Source organism: Coregonus clupeaformis, chromosome 14, assembly GCF_020615455.1.
Source record: "Coregonus clupeaformis isolate EN_2021a chromosome 14, ASM2061545v1, whole genome shotgun sequence".
NCBI classification, from domain to species: Eukaryota; Metazoa; Chordata; class Actinopteri; order Salmoniformes; family Salmonidae; genus Coregonus; species Coregonus clupeaformis.
Genome location: NC_059205.1, coordinates 1,270,209 through 1,288,595, shown reverse-complemented (window position 1 = coordinate 1,288,595; position 18,387 = coordinate 1,270,209). Strand labels below are relative to the sequence as shown.

Below are 18,387 nucleotides of genomic sequence, written 5' to 3'. Positions count from 1 at the left end.
CCTGATAGCAGTCTTCTCTGTAGTCTATATAACACCAGACCTGATAGCAGTCTTCTCTGTAGTCTATATAACACCAGACCTGATAGGAGTCTTCCAGGTAGTCTATATAACACCAGACCTGGTAGCAGTCTTCTCTGTAGTCTATATTACACCAGACCTGATAGCAGTCTTCTCTGTAGTCTATATAACACCAGACCTGATAGCAGTCTTCTCTGTAGTCTATATTACACCAGACCTGATAGGAGTCTTCTCTGTAGTCTATATTACACCAGACCTGGTAGCAGTCTTCTCTGTAGTCTATATTACACCAGACCTGATAGCAGTCTTCTCTGTAGTCTATATAACACCAGACCTGATAGCAGTCTTCTCTGTAGTCTATATTACACCAGACCTGATAGGAGTCTTCTCTGTAGTCTATATAACACCAGACCTGATAGGAGTCTTCTCTGTAGTCTATATTACACCAGACCTGATAGCAGTCTTCTCTGTAGTCTATATAACACCAGACCTGATAGGAGTCTTCCAGGTAGTCTATATAACACCAGACCTGGTAGCAGTCTTCTCTGTAGTCTATATAACACCGGACCTGATGGCTGATTGGCTGACCTGGTAGCAGTCTTCTCTGTGGCGTCTGGCCCGATAGAAGCAGGAAATTCATCAGCCAGGACCTCCTCGGGGCTACGAAGGTCTAGAACCTTCATCTCTCTGTCTCTCATGCCAATCCCTGCCGCCATGGGTGACCACAATGCACTCTGGGACTTGGAACCTGTAGGGTTTAGGTGACACTGTCAGATTCAACACTTTGGTACGTGATAGGTAGGCAACCGTAAATCTGCTTTTAGTTTTTTTGTGCCTCTCATGTTTAATTATCTCCAAAACTCGTTAAAGTTGGTTGAGTTAGTGCCTCTAGGGCAATTCAGGCGGTTGTTAGAGAGCCTTTTTACCGAAGAATGTGTTTGTTTCATATGATTGTGTATTGCTTTTCATGTTTTGTGATTGCGTTTCATGTATTATGTAATTGATGTGTATATACACTGAGTTTATAAAACATTAGGAACACCTTCCTAATATTGAGTTGCACCCCCCTTTTCCCTCAGAACAGCCTCTGTTCGTCAGGGCATTGGACTCTACAAGGTATCAAAGCGTTCCACAGGGATGCTGGCCCATGTTGACTCCAATGCTTCCCACAGTTGTGTCTAGTTGGCTGGTGGTGAATCTCTACTCTGAATAGCTCGTTCCATCTCATCCCACAGATGCTCAGTTGGATTGAGATCTAGTGACTGGGCAGGCCCCTGCAGTAAGATGAATTCACTGTCACGTTCGTGGAAACATTCCTGGATAATCCTAGCCTTGTGGCATAGGGCATTATCCTGCTGGAAAAAAATCAATTCGTAGATGGATACACTGCTGACTTGAAGGGATGCACTTGATTGGCAATAATGTTCAGATATCCTGTGGCATTCAAACGTTGCACCACTTTTATCAAGGGGCCCAATGTGTGCCATGAAAACACACCCCACACCATCACACCATCAGCCTGAAATGGATGCATGTACTCATTGGTTTTCTCCATACCCTAGTCCTCCCATCACCGTGAAACAGCAGGAACCGGGATTCATCAGACCAGACTATGTTTTTCCAATTCTCCAGTGTCCAGTGTTTTCATCCTTTGCCCACTGCAACCACAGTTTCTTGTTTTTTGGACATTTTCCCTTAGGGGTGAACTCACTTCTGTTGCCAGCGGTTTAGACATTAATGGCTGTGTGTTGAGTTATTTTGAGGGGACAGCAAATGTACACTGTTATACAAGCTGTCCACTCACTACTTTACATTGTAGCAAAGTGTCATTTCTTCAGTGTTGTCACATGAAAAGATATACTCAAATATTTACAAAAATGTGAGGGGTGTACTCACTTTTGTGAGATACTGTATATATAGCATTCTGTTGGTGGCAAGAATTTTGTATAATAATAAAAATTGAATTAAGTATTGTTTTTGGTATCAGTTCATAAACCATGTGACATGGAATCGGTACATCGAAAATCTCTTCCCATTGATGTTGCAGCCTGTATGGTGCAGCTGGCAACATTTCTGTCCTCAAATTAAACTGGTATATTTTTCTATTTATGCCAATCATTTTCAGCCAATTTGTATCTTTAATATATGGCAGGTAAACAAGTTCCCTACCTTCTCCCTCTTCCACTTGCCTCCTCCATTTTTGCGGTAACACTGCAATCAGTTGGTTATAAGTTTGGATTGAGCAGACATTCCCATATATTTTTGATAGCTGCATATATGACATAACTCCACCATTTCTATTCATAATATCATGAAGAAATATAATACAATAAAACTTAAAAAAATAAGAAATCAAACTCATCAATCAGTATATTTCAGTTTAACCATAATATTTGTCGTAATATTTATTCTATATTTTCTGTAGGATAAAATTGAAATTGTAACCAGCTTTGTATGGCTTGTTTAAGAAAGAGTGATACTTTAAACAAAGTTTCATTTTCAATTAGTCGAAAATGAGAAGTTGTAGTCTGTGTAAAGGCAAAAAGGATGAGCCTCTCTTAATAATCTACTGGAGAACTAGTTCGGGTTTAAATAAAGCTTATGTATGAGTGAAGCTTTTAGTGGGAGGTTTAATGCTTTAATATTTCATAATTTTAGCCCCCCAAACTCATATTAATTATATAAATAGGCATGTTTATTCTGTCTGGCTTAGCGTTCGAAATAAAGTGAAATATTTTTTGCTCATATGATTTCTAAAAAGAGTCGTCTGGAATGGGCAGCGCCATTAGTAAGTAAGTAAACTGTGACCAAAGAGTTAATCAAACGTGATTTCCCATAAATAGACAAGTATTCACCTCTCCATGGTTGCAGAATCGTATCTATTTTTGCAAACTTTCTATTGAAATTGATTGTGTTAAGTTCATTAATATTTTTTGAGATGTGAATACCAAGTATGTCTACTTCACCATCAGCCCATTGTATTGGTACACTACAAGGTCGTGTAAACACTGTGTCTTTTAACGATCCAATACGTAATATGGTACAATTGTCATAATTAGGATTTAGTCCAGAGAGGCTACAAAAGTGATCTAGATCTTCAATGAGACTGTGCAGGGATCCAGATTGCGGACTTCAGTCATTGGCATTCATTGACATTATTTGTTTTTCACCCCTTGATTTCTAACCACTTTGATGTTATTGTTGGATCTGATTTTAATAGCTAGCATTTCAATGGCCATAACAAATAGATATGGAGACAACAGACAGCCTTGTTTTATAGTTACAACATGCTAATAATGGATCTTTAAGTAGATCCAAAAAGATCTGATATTCCTCTACTGGTCACCTTCAAGCCCTGGTGTTTTCCTCTACTCTACCTCTACCTTCAAGCCCTGGTGTTTTCCTCTACTCTACCTCTACCTTCAAGCCCTGGTGTTTTCCTCTACTCTACCTCTCCCTTCAAGCCCTGGTGTTTTCCTCTACTCTACCTCTACCTTCAAGCCCTGGTGTTTTCCTCTACTCTACCTCTACCTTCAAGCCCTGGTGTTTTCCTCTACTCTACCTCTACCTTCAAGCCCTGGTGTTTTCCTCTACTCTACCTCTACCTTCAAGCCCTGGTGTTTTCCTCTACTCTACCTCTACCTTCAAGCCCTGGTGTTTTCCTCTACTCTACCTCTACCTTCAAGCCCTGGTGTTTTCCTATACTCTACCTCTACCTTCAAGCCCTGGTGTTTTCCTCTACTCTACCTTCAAGCCCTGGTGTTTTCCTCTACTCTACCTCTACCTTCAAGCCCTGGTGTTTTCCTCTACTCTACCTCTACCTTCAAGCCCTGGTGTTTTCCTCTACTCTACCTCTACCTTCAAGCCCTGGTGTTTTCCTCTACTCTACCTCTACCTTCAAGCCCTGGTGTTTTCCTCTACTCTACCTCTACCTTCAAGCCCTGGTGTTTTCCTCTACTCTACCTCTACCTTCAAGCCCTGGTGTTTTCCTCTACTCTACCTTCAAGCCCTGGTGTTTTCCTCTACTCTACCTCTACCTTCAAGCCCTGGTGTTTTCCTCTACTCTACCTCTACCTTCAAGCCCTGGTGTTTTCCTCTACTCTACCTCTACCTTCAAGCCCTGGTGTTTTCCTCTACTCTACCTCTACCTTCAAGCCCTGGTGTTTTCCTATACTCTACCTCTACCTTCAAGCCCTGGTGTTTTCCTCTACTCTACCTTCAAGCCCTGGTGTTTTCCTCTACTCTACCTCTACCTTCAAGCCCTGGTGTTTTCCTCTACTCTACCTCTACCTTCAAGCCCTGGTGTTTTCCTCTACTCTACCTCTACCTTCAAGCCCTGGTGTTTTCCTCTACTCTACCTCTACCTTCAAGCCCTGGTGTTTTCCTCTACTCTACCTCTACCTTCAAGCCCTGGTGTTTTCCTCTACTCTACCTCTACCTTCAAGCCCTGGTGTTTTCCTCTACTCTACCTCTACCTTCAAGCCCTGGTGTTTTCCTCTACTCTACCTCTACCTTCAAACCCTGGTGTTTTCCTCTACTCTACCTTCAAGCCCTGGTGTTTTCCTCTACTCTACCTCTACCTTCAAGCCCTGGTGTTTTCCTCTACTCTACCTTCAAGCCCTGTTGTTTTCCTCTACTCTACCTCTACCTTCAAGCCCTGGTGTTTTCCTCTACTCTACCTCTACCTTCAAGCCCTGGTGTTTTCCTCTACTCTACCTCTACCTTCAAGCCCTGGTGTTTTCCTCTACTCTACCTCTACCTTCAAGCCCTGGTGTTTTCCTCTACTCTACCTCTACCATCAAGCCCTGGTGTTTTTCCAGACTGAAAATATGTAATTGCCTCAAGAGGTTCCTCCTCTGGAAGTTGGCAGGTCACAGGTCCTTCACACAGGTCCTTCACACAGGGCCTTCACACAGGTCCTTCACACAGGTCTTTCACACAGGTCCTTCACACAGGTCCTTCACACAGGTCCTTCACACAGGTCCTTCACACAGGTCTTTCACACAGGTCCTTCACACAGGTCTTTCACACAGGTCTTTCACACAGGTCCTTCACACAGGTCCTTCACACAGGTCCTTCACACAGGTCCTTCACACAGGTCCTTCACACAGGGCCTTCGCACAGGTCCTTCACACAGGTCCTTCACACAGGGCCTTCACACAGGGCCTTCGCACAGGTCCTTCACACAGGTCCTTCACACAGGTCCTTCACACAGGTCCTTCACACAGGTCTTTCACACAGGTCTTTCACACATGTCCTTCACACAGGGCCTTCGCACAGGTCCTTCACACAGGTTTTTCACACAGGTCCTTCACACAGGTCCTTCACACAGGTTCTTCACACAGGTCCTTCACACAGGTCCTTCACACAGGTCCTTCAAACAGGGCCTTCACACAGGTCTTTCACACAGGTCCTTCACACAGGTCCTTCACACAGGTCCTTCACACAGGTCTTTCACACAGGTCTTTCACACATGTCCTTCACACAGGTCTTTCACACAGGTCTTTCTGTACTGTTAATTTTACTTTATTATTATTAGGAAATAAATCCATCATTCATCACCGTTATTCATCATTCAGCGGAATGGAGGAAACTGAAAAGAAAACATATGCTTAAAATATTTTGCTTCCTCTTTCAAAATATAATTTGGTGAATCATGGATGACTCCATTATTTGTTAACGAGTTTCTGTAAATTCGTTTTGGTAGCATTTCTATGATGAAGATTCAGGAAAAATGCTGTGCAATTTTCCATTCAATTTGTTTTATTTTTGTAATAAATTACACTTGATTGTTCTTGAATAAGATCCTCCAATTTTTTTGTTTTTTCTCTAACCTATTTTGTGCCTCTATAGTCCGGTTTCCATGACGACCATCTACCTGCCTCTATTTCCTTTACTAGTCTGATCTCTTTTGACCTAAACTGCTTTTATTTAATGATGAGTATTGTATTGAATGGCCTCTAAAAGTACATTTAAAAGTGACTCATACAATAAGGGGATCTGCTGTAGCTACAGTTGAAGTCGGAAGTTTACATACACTTGGTTGGAGTCATTAAAACACCACACATTTCTTGTTAACAAACTATAGTTTTGGCAAGTCGGTTAGGACATCTACTTTGTGCATGACACAAGTCATTTTTCCAACAATTGTTTACAGACAGATTATTTCACTTATACAGTGAGGGAAAAAAGTATTTGATCCCCTGCTGATTTTGTACGTTTGCCCACTGACAAAGATATGATCAGTCTATAATTTTAATGGTAGGTTTATTTGAACAGTGAGAGACAGAATAACAACAAATAAATCCAGAAAAACGCATGTCAAAAATGTTATAAATTGATTTGCATTTTAATGAGGGAAATAAGTATTTGACCCCTCTGCAAAACATGACTTAGTACTTGGTGGCAAAACCCTTGTTGGCAATCACAGAGGTCAGACGTTTCTTGTAGTTGGCCACCAGGTTTGCACACATCTCAGGAGGGCTTTTGTCCCACTCCTCTTTGCAGATCTTCTCCAAGTCATTAAGGTTTCGAGGCTGACGTTTGGCAACTCGAACCTTCAGCTCCCTCCACAGATTTTCTATGGGATTAAGGTCTGGAGACTGGCTAGGCCACTACAGGACCTTAATGTGCTTCTTCTTGAGCCACTCCTTTGTTGCCTTGGCCGTGTGTTTTGGGTCATTGTCATGCTGGAATACCCATCCACGACCCATTTTCAATGCCCTGGCTGAGGGAAAGAGGTTCTCACCCAAGATTTGACAGTACATGGCCCCGTCCATCGTCCCTTTGATGCGGTGAAGTTGTCCTGTCCCCATAGCAGAAAAAAAACCCAAAGCATAATGTTTCCATCTCCGTGTTTGACGGTGGAGATGGTGTTCTTGGGGTCATAGGCAGCTTTCCTCCTCCTCCAAACACGGCGAGTTGAGTTGATGCCAAAGAGCTCGATTTTGGTCTCATCTGACCACAACACTTTCACCCAGTTCTCCTCTGAATCATTCAGACGTTCATTGGCAAACTTCAGACCTGTATATGTGCTTTCTTGAGCAGGGGGACCTTGCGGGCGCTGCAGGATTTCAGTCCTTCACGGCGTAGTGTGTTATCAATTGTTTTCTTGGTGACTATGGTCCCAGCTGCCTTGAGATCATTGACAACATCCTCCCGTGTAGTTCCGGGCTGATTCCTCACCGTTCTCATGATCATTGCAACTCCACGTGGTGAGATCTTGCATGGAGCCCCAGGCCGAGGGAGATTGACAGTTATTTTGTGTTTCTTCCATTTGCGAATAATGGCACCAACTGTTGTCACCTTCTCACCAAGCTGCTTGGTGATGGTCTTGTAGCCCATTCCAGCCCTGTGTAGGTCTACAATCTTGTCCCTGACATCCCTGGAGAGCTCTTTGGTCTTGGCCGTGGTGGAGAGTTGATTGATTGCTTCTGTGGACAGGTGTCTTTTATACAGGTAACAAGCTGAGATTAGGAGCACTCCCTTTAAGAGTGTGCTCCTAATCTCAGCTTGTTACCTGTATAAAAGACACCTGGGAGCCAGAAATCTTTCTGATTGAGAGGGGGTCAAATACTTATTTCCCTCATTAAAATTCAAATCAATTTATAACATTTTTGACATGCGTTTTCTGGATTTTTTTGTTGTTATTCTGTCTCTCAGTGTTTAAATAAACCTACCATTAAAATTATAGACTGATAATTTCTTTGTCAGTGGGCAAACTTACAAAATCAGCAGGGGATCAAATACTTTTTTCCCTCACTGTAATTCACTGTATCACAATTCCAGTGGGTCAAAAGTTTACATACACTAAGTTGACTGTGCCTTTAAACAGCTTGGAAAATTCCAGAAAAGTATGGCTTTAGAAGCTTCTGATAGGCTAATAGGCATGTCCAGGCTGATAGGCATGTCCAGGCCCGTCTGAAGTTTGCTAGAGTGTATTTGGATGATCCAGAAGAGGATTGGGAGAATGTCATATGGTCAGATGAAACCAAAATATAACTTTTTGGTAAAAACTCAACTCGTCGTGTTTGGAGGACAAAGAATGCTGAGTTGCATCCAAAGAACACCATACCTACTGTGAAGCATGGGGGTGGAAACATCATGCTTTGGGGCTGTTTTTCTGCAAAGGGACCAGGACGACTGATCCGTGTAAAGGAAAGAATGAATGGGGCCATGTATCGTGAGATTTTGAGTGAAAACCTCCTTCCATCAGCAAGGGCATTGAAGATGAAACGTGGCTGGGTCTTTCAGCATGACAATGATCCCAAACACACCGCCCGGGCAAAGAAGGAGTGGCTTCGTAAGAAGCATTTTAAGATCCTGGAGTGGCCTAGCCAGTCTCCAGATCTCAACCCCATAGAAAATCTTTGGAGGGAGTTGAAAGTCCGTGTTGCCCAGCGACAGCCCCAAAACATCACTGCTCTAGAGGAGATCTGCATGGAGGAATGGGCCAAAATACCAGCAACAGTGTGTGAAAACCTTGTGAAGACTTACAGAAAACGTTTGACCTGTGTCATTGCCAACAAAGGGTATATAACAAAGTATTGAGAAACTTTTGTTATTGACCAAATACTTATTTTCCACCATAATTTGCAAATAAATTCATTAAAAATCCTACAATGTGATTTTCTGGAATGTTTTTTCTCATTTTGTCTGTCACAGTTGACGTGTTACTATGATGACAATTACAGGCCTCTCTCATCTTTTTAAGTGGGAGAACTTGGACAATTGGTGGCTGACTAAATATTTTTTTCCCCCACTGTATATGTGCTTAACAAGTCACATAATAAGTTGCAAGGACTCTGAATGCAACATGAGTCTGAATGACTACCTCTTTTACCCCATACATACAATTATCTGTAAGGTCCCTCAGTCGGGCAGTGAATTTCAAACAAATATTCAACCACAAAGACCAGGGAGGTTTTCCAATGCCTCGCAAAGAAGGGCACGTATTGGTAAAACATTTAAAATAAAAGCAGACATTGAATATCCCTTTGAGCATGGTGAAGTTATTAATTACACGTTGGATGGTGTATCAATACACCCAGTCACTACAAAGATATCTCAGTTGCCGGAGAGGAAGGAAACCGCTCTCAGGGATTTCACCATGAGACCAATGGTGACTTTAAAACAGTTACAGAGTTTAATAGATGTGATAGTAGAAAACTGAGGATGGATCAACAACATTGTAGTTACTCCACAATACTAACCTAAATGACGGAATAAAAAATATTCCAAAACATGCATCCTGTTTGCAATAAGGCACTAAAGTAAAACCGCAAAGAATGTGGCAAAGAAATGATCTTTATGTACTGAATACAGAGTGTTATGTTTGGGGCAAATCCAACACAACACATCACTAAGTACCACTCTTTATATTTTCAATCATGGTGGTGGCTGCCTCATGTTATGAGTATGCTTGTCATCGGCAAGGACTAGGGAGTTTTTTAGGATAAAAAGAAAAACAATAGAGCTAAGCACAGGCAGAATCCAGGAAAACCTGGTTCAGTTTGCTTTCCAACTGGAGACAAATCCACCTTTCAGCAGGATAATAACCTAAAACACAAGGCCAAATATACACTGGCGTTGCTTACCAAGACAACATTGAAGGTTGCCGAGTGGCCTAGTTACAGTTTTGACTTAAATCGGCTTGAAAATCTATGGCAAGACTTAAAAATGGCTGTCTAGCATTATGGGGTATTGTGTGTAGATGGGTGAGGGGAAAAACAATCTATTTAATTCATTTTGAATTCACCTTAAGTCATTCATAACACAACAACATGTGGAATAAGTCTTTCTGAAGACACAGTACGTAGGAATGGTAGATATGCTTTATTATTGTTATTGAGGACAATTTACATATAAACAATTGCTTTTAACTGGAAAGGGAGCTCTTGCCCCACATCATAGATTAATGGCTCATCTCAAAAACAACTGTACTATTGTTGATCTTAGATCATATATTTCCAGTTATTTGTTAATGCTGTGAAATGCAGAATGTACTACATTGTCACTATTGGACTGATATTCATTGTTTGCTGCAGATGAGTGGAGCGCCACTAGAGTAGTGTTGAAACGTATCATTTCATAACATACTATTTCATTGCCCCAATGTGAGAATGTTTGCACTGTGTTCATATACAGTACAGGTCAAACGTTTGGACACACCTACTCATTCAAGGGTTTTTCTTTATTTTTACTATTTTCTACATTGTAGAATAATAGTGAAGACATCAACACTATGAAATAACACATATGGAATCATGTAGTAACCAAAACAGTGTTAAACAAATCAAAATATATTTTATATTTGAGATTCTTCAAATAGCCACCCTTTGCCTTGATGACAGCTTTGCACACTCTTGGCATTCTCTCAACCAGCTTCATGAGGTAGTCACCTGGAATTTATTTCAATTAACAGGTGTGCCTTTTAGGTGTGCCCAAACTTTTGACTGGTACTGTACAGTACAGTCGTGGTCAAACGTTTTGAGAATGACACAAGTATTGGTCTTCACAAAGTTCGCTGCTTCAGTGTTATGAGATATTTTTGTCAGATGTTACTATGGTATACTGAAGTATAATTACATGAAGTATATTGACAATTACATTAAGTTTATGCAAAGAGTCAATATTTGCAGTGTTGACCCTTCTTTTTCAAGACCTCTGCAATCCGCCCTGGCATGCTGTCAATTAACTTCTGGGCCACATCCTGACTGATGGCAGCCCATTCTTGCGTAATCAATGCTTGGAGTTTGTCAGAATTTGTGGGGTTTTGTTTGTCCACCCGCCTCTTGAGGAACGACCACAAGTTCTGAATGGGATTAAGGTCTGGGGAGTTTCCTGGCCATGGACCCAAATTTCCGATGTTTTGTTCCCCGAGCCACTTAGTTATCACTTTTGCCTTATGGCCAGGTGCTCCATCATGCTGGAAAAGGCATTGTTCATCACCAAACTGTTCTTGGATGGTTCGGAGAAGTTGCTCTCTGAGGATCTGTTGGTACCATTCTTTATTCATGGCTGTGTTCTTAGGCTAAATTGTGAGTGAGCCCATTCGCTTGGCTGAGAAGCAACCCCACACATGAATGGTCTCAGGATACTTTACTGTTGGCATGACACAGGACTGACGGTAGCGCTCACCTTGTCTTCTCGGAACAAGGTGTTTTACGGATGCCCCAAACAATTGGAAAGGGGATTCATCAGAGAAAATGACTTTACCCCAGTCCTCAGCTGTCCAATCCCTGTACCTTTTGCAGAATATCAGTCTGTCCCTGATGTTTTTCCTGGAGAGAAGTGGCTTCTTTGCTGCCCTTCTTGACACCAGGCCATCCTCCAAAAGTCTTCGCCTCACTGTGCGTGCAGATGCACTCGCACCTGCCTGCTGCCATTCCTGAGCAAGCTCTGCACTGGTGGTGCCTCGATCCCGCAGCTGAATCAACTTTAGGAGACGGTCCTGGCGCTTGCTGGACTTTCTTGGGCACCCTGACGCCTTCTTCACAACAATTGAACCTCTCTCCTTGAAGTTCTTGATGATCCGATAAATGGTTGATTTAGGTGCAATCTTGCTAGCAGCAATATCCTTGCCTGTGAAGCCCTTTTTGTGCAAAGCAATGATGACGGCACGTGTTTCCTTGCAGGTAACCATGGTTAACAGAGGAAGAACAATGATTTCAAGCACCACCCTCCTTTTAAAGCTTCCAGTCTGTTATTCTAACTCAATCAGCATGACAGAGTGATCTCCAGCCTTGTCCTCGTCAACACTCTCACCTGTGTTAACGAGAGAATCACTGACATGATGGCAGCTGGTCCTTTTGTGGCAGGGCTGAAATGCAGTGGAAATGTTTTTTTTGGGATTAAGTTAATTTTCATGGCAAAGAGGGACTTTGCAATTAATTGCAATTAATCTGATCACTCTTCATGACATTCTGGAGTATATGCAAATTGCCATCATCAAAACAGAGGCAGCAGACTTTGTGAAAATTAGTATTTGTGTCATTCTCAAAACTTTTGACCACGACTGTATATGGCTTAATACACAGGTTTGTGTTGTCTTAACCCTATCAGTCCCGAGATCCCAGCAAAAATCGCCTTTCATTTATCAGCTTTTCATTTATCAGCTGTCCATTTCTCTGCATGTCCATTTCTCTGCATGTCCATTTCTCTGCATGTCCATTTCTCTGCATGTCCATTTCCCTACATGTCCATTTCCCTACATGTCCATTTCCCTACATGTCCATTTCTCTGCATGTCCATTTGTCTGCATGTCCATTTCCCTACATGTCCATTTCCCTACATGTCCATTTCCCTACATGTCCATTTCTCTGCATGTCCATTTCCCTACATGTCCATTTCCCTGCATGTCCATTTCTCTACATGTCCATTTCCCTACATGTCCATTTCTCTGCATGTCCATTTCCCTGTATGTCCATTTCCCTGCATGTCCATTTCTCTGCATGTCCATTTCCCTACATGTCCATTTCCCTGCATGTCCATTTCCCTGTATGTCCATTTCTCTGAATGTCCATTTCCCTACATGTCCATTTCCCTACATGTCCATTTCCCTGCATGTCCATTTCCCTACATGTCCATTTCTCTGCATGTCCATTTCCCTACATGTCCATTTCCCTACATGTCCATTTCCCTGCATGTCCATTTCTCTGCATGTCCATTTCTCTGCATGTCCATTTCTCTGCATGTCCATTTCCCTACATGTCCATTTCCCTACATGTCCATTTCCCTACATGTCCATTTCCCTGCATGTCCATTTCTCTGCATGTCCATTTCTCTGCATGTCCATTTCCCTACATGTCCATTTCCCTGCATGTCCATTTCCCTACATGTCCATTTCCCTGCATGTCCATTTCCCTGCATGTCCATTTCTCTGCATGTCCATTTCCCTACATGTCCATTTCCCTACATGTCCATTTCCCTATATGTCCATTTCCCTGCATGTCCATTTCTCTGCATGTCCATTTCTCTGCATGTCCATTTCCCTACATGTCCATTTCCCTGCATGTCCATTTCCCTACATGTCCATTTCCCTGCATGTCCATTTCCCTGCATGTCCATTTCTCTGCATGTCCATTTCCCTGCATGTCAATTTCCCTACATGTCCATTTCTCTGCATGTCCATTTCTCTGCATGTCCATTTCCCTACATGTCCATTTCCCTGCATGTCCATTTCCCTACATGTCCATTTCCCTGCATGTCCATTTCCCTGCATGTCCATTTCTCTGCATGTCCATTTCCCTGCATGTCCATTTCCCTGCATGTCCATTTCTCTGCATGTCCATTTCTCTGCATGTCCATTTCTCTGCATGTCCATTTGTCTGCATGTCCATTTCCCTGCATGTCAATTTCCCTACATGTCCATTTCTCTGCATGTCCATTTCTCTGCATGTCCATTTCCCTACATGTCCATTTCCCTGCATGTCCATTTCCCTGCATGTCCATTTCCCTACATGTCCATTTCTCTGCATGTCCATTTCTCTGCATGTCCATTTCTCTGCATGTCCATTTCTCTGCATGTCCATTTCTCTGCATGTCCATTTCTCTGCATGTCCATTTCTCTGCATGTCCATTTCTCTGCATGTCCATTTCTCTGCATGTCCATTTCCCTGCATGTCCATTTCTCTGCATGTCCAGGGTTACAAGTACAAATCAAAACAATGGCATAAATGTCAATAAAAAAAAATAGGTCTGTCAAAGCAAGAACCTGATATACATTTATTTAAAGGATTAGAAGTCCTAAATCACGTCGGCGTGGAACTTATTGGGTTAAGTCTAGCCTAATACGAGAATGTTTTGGTGCCATGTTATTTGAATGTGATTTTAGCTTATATCTAAATGAACTGTAAATTGATGTATTGAAGCACGTGACCTATTTTTCATCCTGAGGATTTCTTTCTTCTAGTGTTGGCTGAGAATGTCTTTGGTAATGGCAAAATACAGGTTGAGAATTATTTTTTGATTTGTGTTGTCATTTGTCTACTTTCAAGTGTTTTGATTCTTTGAATTCAGTGAACGAGTTCATTTTAGTGTGCCGTGTCTAATTAAGCATGTTGTGTTAGTAGCTTCAACTTACAATTATTTAGTAACTAGTTCCACAGCCTTTTTTCATTCAGATGCTCAAATAATAATTTCTAGTTGAATGAACATTAAGGACAAGTTGAGCAAACACATCATTTTAAATTGATTAAATTTTTGCCTGTTCTCAAGTTGGAGCTAGATAATCATTTCTAGTTGAATGAACATATGAGATATGTTGAGCAAACACATCATTTTAAATTGGAGCAATGTTTGGGCCAACTAAAACATTTAAATTCAGGTACACATTGACCTAAAGGTTGAGTAAACTAAAAAAGGATGTGGAACCAGTTACTTAACAATAATTAGTTGAAACACCATGACATTTTTTACAGTGCACAATCTCTTTATTGCCACGATGTCGGGCCAATAACACGGAGGTGTACAAGCCACGTGTGGGAAGGTGTTGGGGTTTAAGAAGGGTTAGAGTTAGGGTTATCTTCAGCATTACAGGTTTAACCCTCCCGTTGTCCTAGGGTCAAAATGACCCGCCACTGTGTTGAACCAACTTTATTTAATTTTAATATTTTTGGGATCATTTGTGAGAAGGAGGCAGTGAGACTTTAAAGAAAGTATCACTGCCTCCTTCTCACAAATGATCCAAAAAATATTAAAATTAAATAAAGTTGGTTCAACACAGTGGCGGGTCATTTTGACCCTAGGACAACGGGAGGGTTAAGAAGGGTTAGGGTTATCTTCAGCTAGTTTCACTCCCTGTGGCTAACCTTCAAATTATACCCTGTTCTGTCCTTTCCCTCTCCTACACACACACACACATAAACACACACACACACACACACACACACACACACACACACACACACCTCAAACCAAACCACCTCATCTGATACCCTGTTCTGTCCCTTCCTCCTCCTAGACACACAGAACCCTGTGGCGTTATTTAAAAGACTACATCTGGACTTCAGACATCCAACATAATAATAGAATTCTGGACTGGAAATGATGTGTAGAGACACACGTTTGTTGTCACGAGCAATTGATGTTTCCATTAAAACCTGTTTTGTCTCTTGTCTCTCTCATGTGTTTTAGGCTGTCTAATAACAGAAGTGTCAGTCTAAAGACACAGGAGGAGAGGAGGAGACCAGGAGGAGGAGGAGAAGGAAGAGGAAGAGAGAGAGAGATGGGGAGGAGGAGGAGGAGGAGAAGGAGGAGGAGGAGGAGCGAGATGAGGAGGAGATGAGGAGGAGGGGGAGGAGATGAGAAGGAGGAGGAGGAGGAGGAAGAGGAAGAGAGAGAGAGATGGGGAGGAGTAGGAGGAGGAGAAGGAGGAGGAGGTGGAGCGAGATGAGGAGGAGATGAGGAGGAGGGGGAGGAGATGAGAAGGATGAGGAGGAGGAGGAGGAGGAAGAGGAAGAGGAAGAAGAGGAGGAAGAGGAGGAGGAGGAGGAGGAGGAGGAGGAGGAGGAGATGATGAGGAGGAGGAGGAGGAGGAGGAGGAGGAAGAGGAAGATGAGGAAGAGGAGGAGGAGGAGGAGGAGGAGGAGGAGGAGGAGCGAGATGAGGAGGAGATGAGGAGGAGGGGGAGGAGATGAGAAGGATGAGGAGGAGGAGGAGGAGGAAGAGGAAGAGGAAGAGGAGGAGGAGGAGGAGGAAGAGGAGGAGGAGGAGGAGGAGGAGGAGGAGATGATGAGGAGGAGGAGGATAATGAGAAGGAGGACAGGAGGAGGAGGAGTGAGAGGATTCCCAGGTAGTTGAGAGGAAACTCACTTGGTTGTCTCATGGTCACGTAGTCATTGTTTCAACACAACATATGCTATTTTACGACCCAACCAGGGACAAACCTCCACCTCTCGGGGACAGAGGTAGAGAGACAGAGGTATGTAGAAAGAGAAAGAGGGAGAGGGAGAGGGAGATGGAGAAAGAGGTATTGACAAAGACTGCGGAGAACCAACCAACTGTATGGAAATGTGTTCTCTGAAACACTGTGTTGATGTTTATTTCAGACCAGATACTGCCACATCAAACAGATGCTTTGGTAGTTGGACAGACATGCACCATTGATATCCATCTTCAAAGGACTCTATCTGCCCATTCATGTTGTGGATGAATTCAATGAACATTATTCCAGACAGACAGCCAACAGTACACAGGGTCTAAATCTATGTCGTATACAGGGTCTCTATGTCTGTAGTATACAGGGTCTCTATGTCTGTAGTATACAGGGTCTCTATGTCTGTAGTATACAGGGTCTCTATGTCTGTAGGGTCTCTATGTCTGTAGGGTCTCTATGTCTGTAGGGTCTCTATGTCTGTAGTATACAGGGTCTCTATGTCTGTAGCATACAGGGTCTCTATGTCTGTAGGGTCTCTATGTCTGTAGTATACAGGGTCTCTATGTCTGTAGTATACAGGGTCTCTATGTCTGTAGTATACAGGGTCTCTATGTCTGTAGTATACAGGGTCTCTATGTCTGTAGTATACAGGGTCTCTATGTCTGTAGTATTTTATTTTATTTTTTTTATTTCACCTTTATTTAACCAGGTAAACCAGTTGAGAACAAGTTCTCATTTACAACTGCGACCTGGCCAAGATAAAGCATAGCAGTGCGATAAAAACAACAACACAGAGTTACATATGGGGTAAAACAAAACAAAAATCAAAAAAATACAACAGAAATACAATTAATATACAGTGTGCAAATTTAGCAAGTTATGGAGGTAAGGCAATAAAATAGGCTATAGTGCAAAATAATTACAATTTAGTATTAACACTGGAATGATGTGCAAGAGATGATGTGCAAATAGAGATACTGGGGTACAGATGAGCAAAATAAATAACAATATAGGGATGAGGTAGTTGGGCGGGCTAATTTCAGATGGGCTGTGTACAGGTGCAGTGATCGGTAAGGTGCTCTGACAACTGATGCCTAAAGTTAGTGAGGGAGATAAGCGTCTCCAGCTTCAGAGATTTTTGCAGTTTGTTCCAGTCATTGGCAGCAGAGAACTGGAAGGAATTGCGGCCAAAGGAGGTGTTGGCTTTGGGGATGACCAGTGAGATATACCCGCTGGAGCGCAGACTACGGGTGGGTGTTGCTATGGTGACCAATGAGCTAAGATAAGGCGGGGATTTGCCTAGCAGTGATTTATAGATGGCCTGGAGCCAGTGGGTTTGGCGACGAATATGTAGTGAGGACCAGCCAACAAGAGCGTACAGGTCACAGTGGTGGGTATTATATGGGGCTTTGGAGACAAAACGGATGGCACTGTGATAGACAACATCCAATTTGCTGAGTAGAGTGTTGGAGGCTATTTTGTAAATGACATCGCCGAAGTCAAGGATCGGTAGGATAGTCAGTTTTACAAGGGCATGTTTGGCAGCATGAGTGAAGGAGGCTTTGTTGCGAAATAGGAAACCGATTCTAGATTTAACTTTGGATTGGAGATTCTTAATGTGAGTCTGGAAGGAGAGTTTACAGTCTAACCAGACACCTAGATATTTGTAGTTGTCCACGTACTCTAGGTCAGACCCGTCTAGAGTAGTGATTCTAGTCGGGTGGGCGGGTGCAAGCAGCGTTCGGTTGAAGAGCATGCATTTTGTTTTACTAGTGTTTAAGAGCAGTTGGAGGCTACTGAAGGAGTGTTGTATGGAATTGAAGCTCGTTTGGAGGTTTGTTAACACAGTGTCCAATGAAGGGCCAGATGTATACAAAATGGTGTCGTCTGCGTAGAGGTGGATCTGAGAGTCACCAGCAGCAAGAGCGACGTCATTGATATACACAGAGAAAAGAGTTGGCCCAAGAATTGAACCCTGTGGCACCCCCATAGAGACTGCCATAGGTCCAGACAACAGGCCCTCCGATTTGACACATTGAACTCTATCTGAGAAGTAGTTGGTGAACCAGGCGAGGCAGTCATTAGAGAAACCAAGTATACAGGGTCTCTATGTCTGTAATATACAGGGTCTCTATGTCTGTAGTATACAGGGTCTCTATGTCTGTAGGGTCTCTATGTCTGTAGGGTCTCTATGTCTGTAGGGTCTCTATGTCTGTAGTATACAGGGTCTCTATGTCTGTAGTATACAGGGTCTCTATGTCTGTAGTATACAGGGTCTCTATGTCTGTAGTATACAGGGTCTCTATGTCTGTAGTATACAGGGTCTCTATGTCTGTAGTATACAGGGTCTCTATGTCTGTAATATACAGGGTCTCTATGTCTGTAGTATACAGGGTCTCTATGTCTGTAGGGTCTCTATGTCTGTAGGGTCTCTATGTCTGTAGGGTCTCTATGTCTGTAGTATACAGGGTCTCTATGTCTGTAGTATACAG

General features: G+C 42.6%; 1 protein-coding gene across 1 annotated transcript in view; it reads right to left on the bottom strand.

The window, feature by feature from the left end:
- LOC121557245 (calcium/calmodulin-dependent 3',5'-cyclic nucleotide phosphodiesterase 1A-like) overlaps positions 1-18,387 on the bottom strand; it is a 111,188-nt gene that overhangs the window by 88,732 nt on the left and 4,069 nt on the right. The window contains exon 2 of the mRNA XM_045224905.1: positions 607-766. Within this exon, the coding sequence (XP_045080840.1) occupies positions 607-766 (160 nt within the window). The remainder of the gene's footprint in view (positions 1-606; positions 767-18,387) is intronic.